This window comes from Diorhabda carinulata, chromosome 8, assembly GCF_026250575.1.
Source record: "Diorhabda carinulata isolate Delta chromosome 8, icDioCari1.1, whole genome shotgun sequence".
In the NCBI taxonomy this organism is placed as follows: Eukaryota; Metazoa; Arthropoda; class Insecta; order Coleoptera; family Chrysomelidae; genus Diorhabda; species Diorhabda carinulata.
This window is the reverse complement of record NC_079467.1, coordinates 2,488,251-2,502,909: the sequence shown is the minus strand read 5'-3', so window position 1 is coordinate 2,502,909 and position 14,659 is coordinate 2,488,251. Positions and strand designations below refer to the sequence as shown.

At 33.2% G+C, this 14,659-nt stretch overlaps 1 protein-coding gene across 4 annotated transcripts in view; it reads left to right on the top strand.

Annotated features, from left to right (window-relative positions):
• The window catches only part of LOC130897525 (guanine nucleotide-binding protein G(o) subunit alpha), a 99,168-nt gene that overhangs the window by 67,200 nt on the left and 17,309 nt on the right, over positions 1-14,659 (top strand). For all 4 annotated transcript variants that reach the window (XR_009059722.1, XM_057806428.1, XM_057806427.1 and 1 more), the window contains one exon: positions 9,176-9,218. Coding sequence is in view for 3 of the 4 variants with exons in the window: in XM_057806428.1 (XP_057662411.1) it covers positions 9,176-9,218 (43 nt within the window). In the remaining variant the exon portion in view is untranslated. The remainder of the gene's footprint in view (positions 1-9,175; positions 9,219-14,659) is intronic.

The window sequence follows — 14,659 nt, the reverse complement described above, 5'->3', positions numbered from 1 at the left end:
TTACAATATTTTTTAAAATAGACTTCTCAGAATTTGTTGCGCTAACAAAAATAGAAGAAATACTGCACAATTCGATACCTAGTAATAATTACATGTTAGAATAATACTAATTTAAATATAATTTAAATAAATATTATGTACCGATACTGTTTTTTAATTACCTTATTTACAAATTTCTATTTACCTGAATGCTTAGAATTTGAATTATGTTGAAATATTGTTTTATATGGAATATATCGCTGGTATTTTTTTATTACAGTCGTTTTTTAACACTAAAACGACGTTTAGTGCCTGAAAATATTAGAGTTATAATCCGCTGAAACAACTTTTTTCATCCCCATTTTATTATCATAGTACGCCAAGCTTTGGAGCATTTTCAAGGCATGGCATTAACTGGATTGTGCGATCGTATTAAGAGTATCTTTTTGGCAACACTATTTTCGACATATCACGCGTGAATCGTGTCTTGTGACATTGTCAAAATTGTTTTGTTTGGTCTAAAATTTAATCATGAATTGTACTATCAAAATTCATGCTCGGTTAAGAGAATGCATCGCGCACTTCTTCCAATTTATGGGCCTACTGATGGAACTATTCGGAAGCTTGTAATTAAATTTCGAACCCAGTTTACACTATTGGACATTAAACCACTAGGTGTAAAACCTTATAAGATACGGCTGGTGTAGGAATTGAAACCACACGATCTCTCACAACGTCTAATGTTGGGTGTAAGGGCGCTGGCAAAGTTGGAGGGAGATCCATTATTTTATCGGGAAATTGTGTTCAGCGACAAAGCTCACTTTTGGTTGAATGGATACGTCAACAAACAAAATTGCCGCATATGGAGTGACAACCAGCCAGAAGCATTGCAAGAGCTACCAATTCATCCCGAAAAAGTCTCTGTTTGATGTAGATTATGGGCCTGTGACATCATCTTCAAAAGCGACGATGGCCGGAACGTTACTGTAAATGGTAAGCGCTACCTTGTGATGATTGACGATTTTTTTCGCTCAAAATGGAAGAATTGGACATGCCTGATATGTGGTATCAACAAGACGGTGCCACATCCAACACGGCATGCGAAACAATGGCCAAATTGGGAGCCGCCTTCGGTGAACAGTTCATCTCACGTTTGGGGCCCGTCAATCGACCGCCTAGATAGTGTGATTTACGCCTTTGGACTATTTCTTGTGTTAAAGTTATTATCTACAGGTATAAACCAGCAAAGATTGACGTACTGGAAGCCAATACTGGAAGAAATACCGGCCGATATGTTGGAGAGAGTGTGCCAAAATTTAACCTTGCGCAAAGGCTATCTAAAGCGGAGCCGCGGCCAATATTTACATGAAATCATCTTCAAACATTTAATTATACTGTTCGTTCTATCCATTCCAATAAAGATTTTATCAATTTCATCAAATTTTTTGTGCTTTTTTTTGCAAAATCAAATATAGATTATCATAAAAGAAAATGCTAAAATTTTGATATGCACCAATGAGATCTGTAACATTATTTTATCAAAAATTGCGACACAAAGTTTGCAATGCATTTTCTGTGGAAAGCCTTCATGCATCACTATAAATCTGATCATGATTTCAAAAAAGACGTTATGTACAAATAGTCATTCAAAATCTTTAGACACAGAAAGGACATCGCTTATTGGAATTGGGTTTTAGTCAATTTTAGTTCAAAGCAAGCTGATTAAAAGTCTCAAAGTCCACGAAACCTTAGAACATCCCCAAACCCGTAAAATCTACCCATGAAGTATCCGAAGGTACCCCGTGAGGAAAAGAATTGGTTGTGGTCAAATATTCTGAGACTTGGCACAATTGTAGTTCAAAGCATTCCCGAAAAGTCCAAGAATACCAAGAAAGGAGGAGTTTCAGTCAGTTTTTTTGAAATTCGGCACAATGATACTGTGAATCCCAAAACCCCCAAACCATCAGGGTAGTTACCCCTGAAACTTGGCTCAATGATAGTTTGAAGCTATCTGATTAAAATCTCAATGGATACGAAACCCTAAAACTCCTCAAACCCTGAAACTACTTCTGAAAAATCCAAGGGTACCATAAGAGGAGAAGCTACAGTCAGTTTTTTTCAAATTTGGCAAAATGATACTGTGAAGCAAACCGATAAAAATCTCAATGGATACGAAACCTCAAAATTCCCCAAATCATGAAACTACTTCTGAAAAGTCCAAGGGTACCATAAGAGGAAGGGCTCCGGTTAGTTTTTCTGAAACTTGGCACATTGATAGTCTGAAGCAAGCTGATTAAAATCTCAATGGGTACGAAACCCTGAAACTGTTTCTAAAAAGTCCAAAGGTACCACAAGAGGAGGAGCTTCGGTAAATTTTTCTGAAATTGGCTGTTCTGCTAACTATAGAAAAAAATTTTATCTGCGGAAAATTTCGTAATATGGCACTTAATTAACTATTAACTAGTATTTAATTTTCCGCTTATTTTTTGTTATGTATGCTCATATTGCTCTGCTAACTTTGGTGATATACCAAATTGACTCAGTCTGTCCCGCCTTCAGTATTGTGTAAAAATAATTGGATCCATTTTAAACTATAAAATTTAAGAGATAATTAAAACATTATCTCTAGGTATCTCGTATAAACGGCGAGAAAACATTTTTCACTGCTTAACAGTCATCAGTTGTATGCAATTTAAACAATAGATATTTCCTCCTACTAATAACAAGTCAAACTTGTCCCTAATCCATTAATGTAATTAGTGGACCTCGCCCACTCGATGATATTTTTACTTCATGTGTTATTGATTAAAAAAATGTAGTAGTAGAAAATAGTTATCTGATGTTAATTTTCATTTCATATATTAGAGTCTAAGAGCTTTTGCCAGACGATCTAAAAGTTAGAGTGGATTTTTTTCAAACATTATAAGGATAGCCCTCGATCCAAAATTTTTAAATTCTATCATTTTTTTTTAACTCAAATATGTCGAACTTTGTTTGAAAAATGTTGCGGAGAGTCAAAGTATTTTGGTGAAAGTTTATGGTGGATATTCTCTAGCTGAGCAAACGTGCCAAAAGTGGTTTGTACGATTTAAAAGTGGTGATTTTGGCTTGGAAGACGATGAACGTCCTGGACAGTCAAAAAAGTTTGAAGATGAAGAACTGGAAGCATTACTCGTTGAAGATTGCTGCCAAACACAAAAAGAACTCGCAGAATCTTTGGGTGTCACCCAAGCAGCCATTTCAAAATGTTCAAAAGCAACTGGATATATTCAAAAGCAAGGAAATTGGGTTCCACATGAACTCAAGCTGAGAGACGTCGAAAGGTGACAGAAGGAAGTCATTTTTGCATCGGATGGTTATTGGTGATGAAAAATGGATCCATTACGACAACCACCAGCGCAAAAAATCATATGTGAAATCCGGCCAACCAGCCAATTCAACGGCAAAGCCGAATATTCATGGCGCGAAGGTAATGGTGGGATCAGAAGGGTGTGATGTATTATGACCTGCTAAATCCGGGTGAAACCATCAATGGAGAACGCTACCGAACACAATTAATCCGTTTGAAGAGAGCAGTAGCCGAAAAACGCCCGGAGTATGCGACCAGACACAAGAGACAATAATTTTCCATCATGACAACGCTCGGCCGCACGTTGCTACTCCGGCTAAGAATTATTTGGAAAACAGTGGATGGGAAGTTTTCCATCACCCGCCTTATAGTCCAGACCTTGCCCCTTCTGACCACCATTTGTTCCGGTCAGTGCAGAACGCCCTCACTGGGAGGATGGGATCCACAAATTACGAGAAAGATGGGAAAAGGTCATAGCTTCGGATGGGCAATACTTTGAATAATACCGTACATGTTTTTCTTAAATAAATATCTAAATTTTGAAAAAAAAAAATAGGAAAATAGAAATTGCAAGTGAGATACTTTGAAATAGGTTTACTGAACAACGTTAATTTGATTTATCAGAGTAGTAAAAGGGGAAACGTGAATATTTCCCTCTAAAGGAAGTTTCTCTGTTACGTATTTCCTTTGATGCATACAAACATTTTTAAAACCCTTTTTATATTACAGTAAATGGATACAATGAGGTTGTATCGTTAGGCTACACAACTCTACATACGTTTAAACGTCAGAAATAATTTCTATAACATTAAAGTTTAAAAATCTAATTACGCCTTATAAAGGGTGCTTCAAAAAAAGGTGATCCCGTCTCTAGAATAGACAGAAAATTGAGTTTGCTCAGTAAAAAAATTTTCGCAACAAAAATAAATTATTGGCGGTTTTGTCGCAACTACTGGCAACATCGAATTGAAATATCCAATGAATTTGTTCTTATTTCTGACTCTCATAGAGGGCGCTAGTTATACGGTTAGTAGTATTGATCAGAACATTTTTAATAATAGGAGATTTATTAGGCATGGCGTGGAAAGGAAGTTGATTAATACAATTTTTATTTATCATAATTCTATTTGTATGATTTTATGTTTTCACGAGTACGAATCTGTTTTCGATAGAACATTCTAAAAATTCTTATCTTATTGACATATTACGAGTACAATCGGTTCTAAAATACGATGCCATAAGCTTTGTTCGCGATAGATATCCGGAACATATTCGGTTACCAGATTCATGCGTAGTTTGTGCGTTCGCTGTGCTAATAAAACATCTTCAGGATTCAAAATACTGTGTTCGTGGGGTACAGTTTTCTAATTCCGAACGTATTCTGAATACGTTCAATGGAAGAATTTTTAATCTGGCGCATGTGCAATTAATCCACATTGTTTGAACACATCTTTAAACATGGCTGCAAGCTCCTGTCTCGGTCTTTTCTTCATGTCTTCAATGTTTTCAAATTGCCGTCCTTTCATGCCCTTTTTCATGCGTGGAAACAAGAAAAAATCGCAGGGAGCCAGGTCAGGCGAGTAAGTGAGTGTGCAGGTGCTTTGTCATGGTGGAAGAACCAGTCACTTGTTAACTGAATCGAGCTTTAAGATATTCCACTGCTTTCAGACAATTGTCTGTCGACGGTCTGTGCGCACAAGTTCTCAAATCCTTTCAACATTTTCGTCGATTCGGGCAGTTGATGGACGTCCAGAGCGAGGTTTGTCATCAATCGACATATCGCCATTTTTAAATCGAGAAAACCACTCATACACTTGAATTTTCCCCATAGCATCATCTTTGTATGCAGTTTTCAACATTTAAACAGTTTCAGCAGCGTTTTTAATGAGTAGAGAACAAAATTTCACCGCACGTTGTTCACTTAAATTTGCCATCGTAAAAAAACGAAGCAGTAGTGAAACAACACTAGCAAAAAGATCACTAGTGACGAACAGAACGGCCCGCGCGGCACTGAACTGGCGATGAGTTGCATTAGGCAAGCCCTAGCGGCAGAAATCAGAACTACAAAAGCTCCTCCCGTGGCAATGCTATTCCGGTTACTTTTGGGTACCCCCTCGTATGTGGTTTTCTAAATAATTGTATTTAAAAAATGTGGTAGTTGACTTTATACTCACAAATATGAATAATAAACCCAGTTAATTACAAACATTTTATTCTCCTAGCTAATTTTGAACATATTCTGAACAAAGCATGCGCATTTGATACGTCCAAAAAATATTCAGAATAAATTAGGAATGTGTCCAAATTATCTACCGCGAACGAAGCTATAGAATTAGCTTTAATTTAAAATGCACCAGTAATAAATTTCGTACTTTCAAGATAATAATCATTTCTAGATTTCAAGTTTTACGTTTGAGTTTATATTTGCATCGTTAAGTTTAATTACCTCGTAGATAAAAATACTTGATAAAGTGGTTAGTTCCTCTTTCCGAAGCATCCTAAATATAAAAGCAGCATACACTTTACGTTTGGAGTGGTGATAAGGCTCGATAATACGACACTCGAATGAGGCAAATTATCGGATGTATTGATTTTTGGGTATAAAAATAAAATATATTATGTATACATCATTGATACGCAAAACAAAGAATAATAAACTGATCGACAATTTATTCGTTCCGATTGACTGTTACTTGATATGTTTTTATAGTTTATCTTATTTTTTTTTAAATATACAAGGTGATCAACATTAAATGACAATAGACGTCAATTGGCTTCAATCGACATCAATTCTCGTCATTTGAGATCGTTTTTCGTTTATTTTTTGGTATATATACAAGGTGATCAACATTAAATGACAATAGACGTCAATTGGCTTCAATGGCCATTAATTCTTGTCATTTGAGATCGTTTTTCATTTATTTTTTGGTATATATACAAGGTGATCAACATTAAATGACAATAGACGTCAATTGGCTTCAATCGACATCAATTCTCGTCATTTGAGATCGTTTTTCGTTTATTTTTTGGTATATATACAAGGTGATCAACATTAAATGACAATAGACGTCAATTGGCTTCAATGGCCATTAATTCTTGTCATTTGAGATCGTTTTTCATTTATTTTTTGGTATATATACAAGGTGATCAACATTAAATGACAATAGACGTCAATTGGCTTCAATCGACATCAATTCTCGTCATTTGAGATCGTTTTCGTTTATTTTTTGGTATATATACAAGGTGATCAACATTAAATGACAATAGACGTCAATTGGCTTCAATGGCCATTAATTCTTGTCATTTGAGATCGTTTTTCATTTATTTTTTGGTATATATACAAGGTGATCAACATTAAATGACAATAGACGTCAATTGGCTTCAATGGCCAGTAATTCTTGTCATTTGAGATCGTTTTTCGTTTATTTTTTGGTATATATACAAGGTGATCAACATTAAATGACAATAGACGTCAATTGGCTTCAATGGCCATTAATTCTTGTCATTTGAGATCGTTTTTCATTTATTTTTTGGTATATATACAAGGTGATCAACATTAAATGACAATAGACGTCAATTGGCTTCAATGGCCAGTAATTCTTGTCATTTGAGATCGTTTTTCATTTATTTTTGTTATATATACGAGGTGATCGATATTAAATGACAATAGACGTCAATTGTCATTGTCATTTGGAATCGTTTTTCATTTCATAAACCAACTATTATGAGAATTGTCAAGTCTTGAAATTCGATTAGGATATATTATTCTAAAAGCAAAGTTTTATCATTAAAATATATATTGCAACCTTTTTTATTAACGGCCGCTTGACACAATGCAATAATAACGTGCAAGAAATTGCATGCAAGTCTCTGTAAACATTAAAAGTAAATAAATTCCTAACCTCAAATTTTTACTAACATTTTCTACAAAGCTGATCTGTTATGTCAAAAGTAACTAGATTGCAATTTGCATGCAATAGAAACGGCACAAAACCGATAATGTCAAGATCTTGCATGGAACAATCAGATGAACTTCATCATGCATCATGTCAAGCGGCCTTAAATAACATCATCATTGACGTCGTTGAATCTGTAAAATTCTAAGAGCTTGTTTTGAATAATTCATTGAAATGGAAGTTACATATTGCTGACCCGAAAAATTTCCAGTTTCCAAAAACCTGAACTTATACACCTCCTCAACAGTCTACAAAAGAGATATCTAGTCGGACTAAACAGCAGGGCTCACTGCAGGGACTTCTTTAAATGATTAAAAATTCTGACTCTTGCTATTTTTCTATGTAATTTTAGATTTTGTGACAATTTGACGTAGGTACAATGTCTAATAGAGAAAAAAGTGTACGGAAATCAGTATTTTAAATATGTTTGAAAGTGCCTGAAATGAGAACATAACGAACAGCCAGAAAAATGCTTCATAGATTGCTACTTAAGCTTTGAGATATGGCAACACTGATGTGAATATCAAATTTGACATTGCCAGTATAAAGTTTGACATTTTTACTCAGAACCTATTGTCATACGAGTGCTGAAACATTTATCTTGGTCAAATGACTCATCCTTTATAACGCATATTATCATTCTGGAATATTATCACTTTTAAATAATTGATTACATAACTTGAGAATGACATATTAACATTTATGTAAATTAAGAACATAAACATACTTATACTTTGATAGCATGGCTATCCACGACCTTTACATACCTGCTCCATGTTTAGAAATAGTTGAGGGCTCAATATTTTACAATGCAAAAAATGCACAATCACTTGCCAATTGAAATCAAATCGACATCATCTTTACCCGCATTGCACAATAATTTGAGGGCATATTTACTGGAAAGTGCCTTCTACTCTCTGTATATACTAATTATTACCCATAATTTGGTTACTCATTGTGGTTTTATTCTGTATATTGAAATTTTATTTTATTTGTATCTTTATTTATTTATTTACTTATTTGATTTTTAGTTTTTACAAGCTTTTGTCTACAAACTCAATTAAGTAAATGGTAGATAATTAAAAAGTTTCAATAAGAAAAAGTGTACGAAAACGTAGTCGATCTAGTCTGAAAGTCAATACCTCATAACTCATCATCCTCTCACTTTTATTCAAAATGAAAAAGTGAGGGTGAGGGAATGACAAAACAAATCATAACCTGAAAATATCTCGTAACATAACCTTTCGTTATCAGCTAGCTTTTCGCTAAGCTTTCTACCTCTAACAACATACTTAACTACACCACTGTGATAATATGATTAAATAAATTTTAATTTTTGAAAAATTACAATGACATCTTCTTAAAACATTTACTCTAACAAACCTGAACTCAATTCGCCAATTCGCTATTCCGAACAAGTAACCGTACTACCAACTGTCAAAAACTAATGCTCAAATATAAACCTACTTAACGACTGTTGGCAATACTGCGTGGGAATGATTATTTTCCATGAGACAAATATTGAGGTTACATTAGAGAACTATTTAGTGACGTATGATCCTAAATTCAGAGAAATTTTGAATGTTTCTTGTTTTAACAATAGACAATCATAGTTCCGAACAGATTTTTTGAAAACTTGTTAATAAAAACTGTAAATAACGTTCTAATCTGGATACTGGGACTTTCAGAGTACTACGTATTTTTTATTCCTTAAAAATGTCCGTACAATCTCAAAGTTATTACCAACATTTTTAGCCTTTAGCTCTTTCGAAAAAAAGTAAACGTCTCAAGTCTGTTAGGTTCATTATAAAATCTGCTTGGACAAGAGTTTCGTAAGAATTACCCATATGTTAATTTGCAAATTATGCTTTAATCCAATTTTTTGTTACAGGTGCTGGAGAATCGGGGAAGAGTACAATAGTAAAACAAATGAAGTAAGCATTTTTTGAATTGAAAATTAACTATTGTAGGTCCTATATAATAAGCAATATACTTAAATTCAATATAGTTCTCAATTTACTTATATTTACTCAATATTTTAATACACTGGATGATGTTTCTTGCCTAATAATTTCTAAAATTTCTTGTTTAGTAACCTCTTAACAAAAGATTATTTTTGAAAAATTAAATTCTAATTTAATGCACCTATGGTTGTTGGTTGATAGATTTTGAAGCCCCCTTTAAATGCTGGGTCATACAAAATAAGTTCAAGCATATATTTGCCTCAAATTTTGTGTAATGTTATTGAGGAGTCAAAAAAGACATTCACCCTTGATTTATTTCCAAAGAAGATGAATTTTTGCTTGGATTCTATGGATAATATTATAATGAAATTGTGAAAAGTCCCCATGGGTTTCATGTGTGTAAAAAAATAGTTAAAGATCAGGGTTTGCAAAAATAAGTCTTAGCATTTTTTAGAGAAAAGGTTTTGTGATAAAAACAGTTCAGGCAAAAGTGTTGATTATGTACCAAATTGTTTCATCCGCAACCTAACCTAACCTAACTAACCAAATTGTTTCATCCGTGCTAAATTGAATAAATTGAATAAATGAATGAAAGAAGTCCTCAATGATTCCAACATTTAAAAAGTTATACTAATACTAACCTTGGAAAAGTTATACTAACACTAACCTTGGAAAAGTTATACTAACACTAACCTTGGAAAAGTTATACTAACACTAACCTTGGAAAAGTTATACTAACACTAACCTTGGAAAAGTTATACAAACACTAACCTTGGAAAAGTTATACAAACACTAACCTTGGAAAAGTTATACTAACACTAACCTTGGAAAAGTTATACTAACACTAACACTAACCTTGGAAAAGTTATACTAACACTAACACTAACCTTGGAAAAGTTATACTAACACTAACCTTGGAAAAGTTATACTAACACTAACCTTGGAAAAGTTATACTAATACTAACCTTGGAAAAGTTATACTAACACTAACCTTGGAAAAGTTATACTAACTTTAACCTTGGAAAAGTTATACTAACACTAACCTTGGAAAAGTTATACTAACACTAACTTTGGAAAAGTTATACTAACACTAACCTTGGAAAAGTTATACTAACACTAACCTTGGAAAAGTTATACTAACACTAACCTTGGAAAAGTTATACTAACACTAACCTTGGATAAGTTATACTAACACTAACCTTGGAAAAGTTATACTAACACTAACCTTGGAAAAGTTATACTAACACTAACCTTGGAAAAGTTATACTAACACTAACCTTGGAAAAGTTATACAAACACTAACCTTGGAAAAGTTATACTAACACTAACCTTGGAAAAGTTATACTAACACTAACCTTGGAAAAGTTATACTAACACTAACACTAACCTTGGAAAAGTTATACTAACACTAACACTAACCTTGGAAAAGTTATACTAACACTAACCTTGGAAAAGTTATACTAACACTAACCTTGGAAAAGTTATACTAATACTAACCTTGGAAAAGTTATACTAACACTAACCTTGGAAAAGTTATACTAACTTTAACCTTGGAAAAGTTATACTAACACTAACCTTGGAAAAGTTATACTAACACTAACCTTGGAAAAGTTATACTAACACTAACCTTGGAAAAGTTATACTAACACTAACCTTGGAAAAGTTATACTAACTTTAACCTTGGAAAAGTTATACTAACACTAACCTTGGAAAAGTTATACTAACACTAACCTTGGAAAAGTTATGTTCCATACTAATAGCCCGTCTATTAGACTATTATAAAATAATTCATGGGATGTATCAGCTTCTGAAACGTATAAAACTCAAAATAAAACTGTTCAAGAATTTTTTTAAAAACCAACGTTTCGATTTTTTATTTGATCTTTATCAAGACCAAAAATATATAATAACTTAATTGTTGATGAAGATTTTCAGATTTTTAGCTTTGATAAAGATCAAATGAAAGATCGAAACCGTGACATTTTAAAAAGCTCTTGGATAGTTTTATTTTGGGTCCTTAACCCACAACACAATTCGAAATTATATGAGAAAGTAAAAAAATTTTGTTTTAGTAGAAAGTTAAATATTTTATTTAAGTTATATACCGAGTATTTTCGTATTTCGGGTTCTAGCATTTCACAATGTTGAAAGTTGTCGTGTTTATTAGTTTTTTCATTAATTACGATCCTTTAAATTAAATTATTGTTATACAATTCATTATTATATATATATTTTATTATAAATTTGAGCTTTTATTGTTAAATTATTTATTGTTCAATTATTCATATTTCATAAAAATTTAATTTTAGTCGTACATTATTGTATAAAAAATGTTAGTCGTTAGATGATAATAAATAATAATAAGTACATTTAATTGAACATTTTTAACACATAAAGTCTTTTAAACTACTCAATAATTATTTCGTAATTATTAACGACTGCATTAATATTACAGGTGAATATAAATACACGTTTTTTACCTTTGTTCCAATTTTTATCATGTGCCTCATCGCACTCAAGGTTTTAACATTTTTCTGTCAACTTGAAATCATTAATGTATGGAATAGTAACATTTGAAAATTAAAATGAGATTTGTTTTTCAATAGTGACAGATCTGCTTTACACATTGGAGCAACCTACGAAACGATACATTGTAAAGCTCATTGCAAATCGATATATTTCTTTGTTAAGATCCATCAGTATTATAATTCCCTTTTATTCATTTAGATTTTATCGTGCAACGTATATTTTATTGCCCCTAATTTATTTGGGTACACGAGGATGTATTGATATCTAGTTAACCCAGACCAGTTCCATGCATAAACAAAATATTGTATTACCATAGTAACGGACAATAACTTATTAGAAGTGTAAGTGTAAAGTTTGAGGTCAAAAAAGTAAACCAGAGTTAATCATCATCAAGTACCTGTATTTAAAAGGGTTAAGAGGTAAGCAGATTTAAGAAGATATGCTTAATACCCTTGGTGATCAATGTCCTTCGTATGCGACCGTGAAAAATTGGACTGCAAACTTCAAAAGAGGTAAATTTTCCATTGAAGTTGATGACCGATCGGGAAGGCCAGTTTCTGTGTCAGTTTCCGAAAATACCGATGCAGTTCATGTCATGATTTTATCAGACTACCGATTTGGGCTAAAATGGATTTCATACGAAGGCGTTCATCATATTAGTCACGTCAATTTGGACATGAGAAAAATTGCTGCAAAATGGATCGCGTAGAAGCATCGCGTTCGATTTTAAAACGATGTAGACTTCTTAAACCGAATTGTTGATATGGATGAGACTTGGGTACATTTCTACGATCCAGAAACAAAGCAGCAATCGATGAAATTGCGAAACTCTGGTTCTCCAAGACTTCCAAGACCTTGAGATTACTATTCGACATTACTGACCACTCTACGGGAAAAAATTAAAGAGAAGAGACGCGGAAAACCATCCAAAGGTGTTTTGTTTTTGCAAGACAGCTCCCCTGCACACAAATCTCATGTTGCCATGCAAAAAATTCGTGATTTAGGGTTTGTATTACACCCCTTATTCACCAGATGTGGCTCCGTCCGACTATAATATCTTTTAAAAGTAAATTTTCTTCCAACGAGGAGGTAATAAAAGCTGTGGAGGTCTGGTTTGCAGACGAAGAAGAAACATTTTTTTCGAAAGGTTTAGAAACGTTCCAGGTTCGCTGGGGGAGAGGAGAATATTGAGTGATAAAATATTTTGACATTGAAATTTTGTTTGGTTCTATAGTAGGCTACTACACAACTAATCTATATTTCAAATGCATCATTATCCAGCCTTCTTCTTTGACATTTTTCCTTTACGAATTCGCCGTTCTTCTCCTCCAAAGTTCCCTTTCAATCCAGTTTCCTACTCGCTGGTCTCTGTTGCTGTGTTTATTTTGGTTCTTATTGTTTTATTGTTTAAACTTTTGCCCTATATAAATTGATGATGCTGGAAGGTTTTTTGTTCTCTTTCGTCAAAGTGTTGCTTTATAGCAATCCTTGAAGTTATTTTGTTGCTTATTTTCCCGTGCTAATTTTGGTCTCTTTTTATATCTCACATAAGTACCGTCTTGGTGTATCGTCAATACTAAATACTTTAAATTTAGATAGTTATCAATTGTTCACTCCAAAACTAAATCTGCAGTCTCTTTTCCAATACAAAGATATCATTGTTTTACTCAAAGATTTCAGACTGCACTCTCACAAAATTCAGTTGGTGCAAAAATTGAAGTCTCAGGATGCTAGTTAGATACTTGTCTTTATAAACTAGTTGATTGGTTGGTTTCTAAAGTTTACCATCTTATTTATTTTCGAATGAAGCTCATTTCCATCTTAATGGACAAGTCAACAAGTAAAATTCAGAGCGTTGTGTACAAATCTTAAACGACTAAGAGGTAAATTCCCAATCCAATGTATTTAATTTAACTTCTTACTTTTCTTAAAGTTGTTTTTTCAAATGTTGTTGTCTTTGTTAGTGGTTGTGTCTTTATATAATGTTGTTTTCTACACAACAACATCTCGTAGTTGTTTTTTGAACACTCTAAGTCATATATATTTCGATGTTCTTGGCTTCTTTTCTTGGACCTTTCTGATTCTGATTGTTTCTCGATATGGAAAAGCAGATATTTCTGGTAAACTATACTCTATTCGATGCATAAGCTTAAGTAAGAACTATCCACGAGGAGGAATGCAATGTGTATATTCTGTTATCTATAGAACGAAAGGTTTATCCACATTTTCTCAATGTGTGAGATCTTTGGCAGCTACAACTATCCCATATCCTGAAATTTCTGAATGGACTAGAATTGTTAGAGCAGCTGGAAACATAAAATCCCTAGTGCTAAGATAATGATACTTTGGTACAGTGCAGATCCATTCTGATCAACTCATAAAACTTAGTTAATACATACTCCATCAGCAAATTTTTAATATCTTGACCAAAAATTGGGTTTCGATTAATAACTTTATTTGTTATTGATTCATTCTGAGAGTCTTTATCATTTAAAAATCGAAAAAGTGTTGACCTGTGAACGTTGAACTGTTTAGCTCATTTTCTTCTTTTTAACGGTGACAATAGCAGCGGAAATTTCCTTCCCAATTTGGAATATTCCAACTTACGTTCATTTTCGATATTCCAAATGGACAACATACCTTCCTAACCTAAAATTTCAAGTCTAATTTTTGGTATAGTGAACCAAGCAAATCACCGCAATTTTAAAGACCTTCATAGATTAGTTTGAAATTTTGATAGAAGCTCAAAATTGATGCAAATAACAAACTTGATTTGGTGCCAATGTATGCTTCTACCCCAGGGGTGAATGCCACCCTTATTCGGGGGTGGAAATTTCAAAATAATACCGGAAATCGATAGAGAATTGAATTTTATGAAGAAA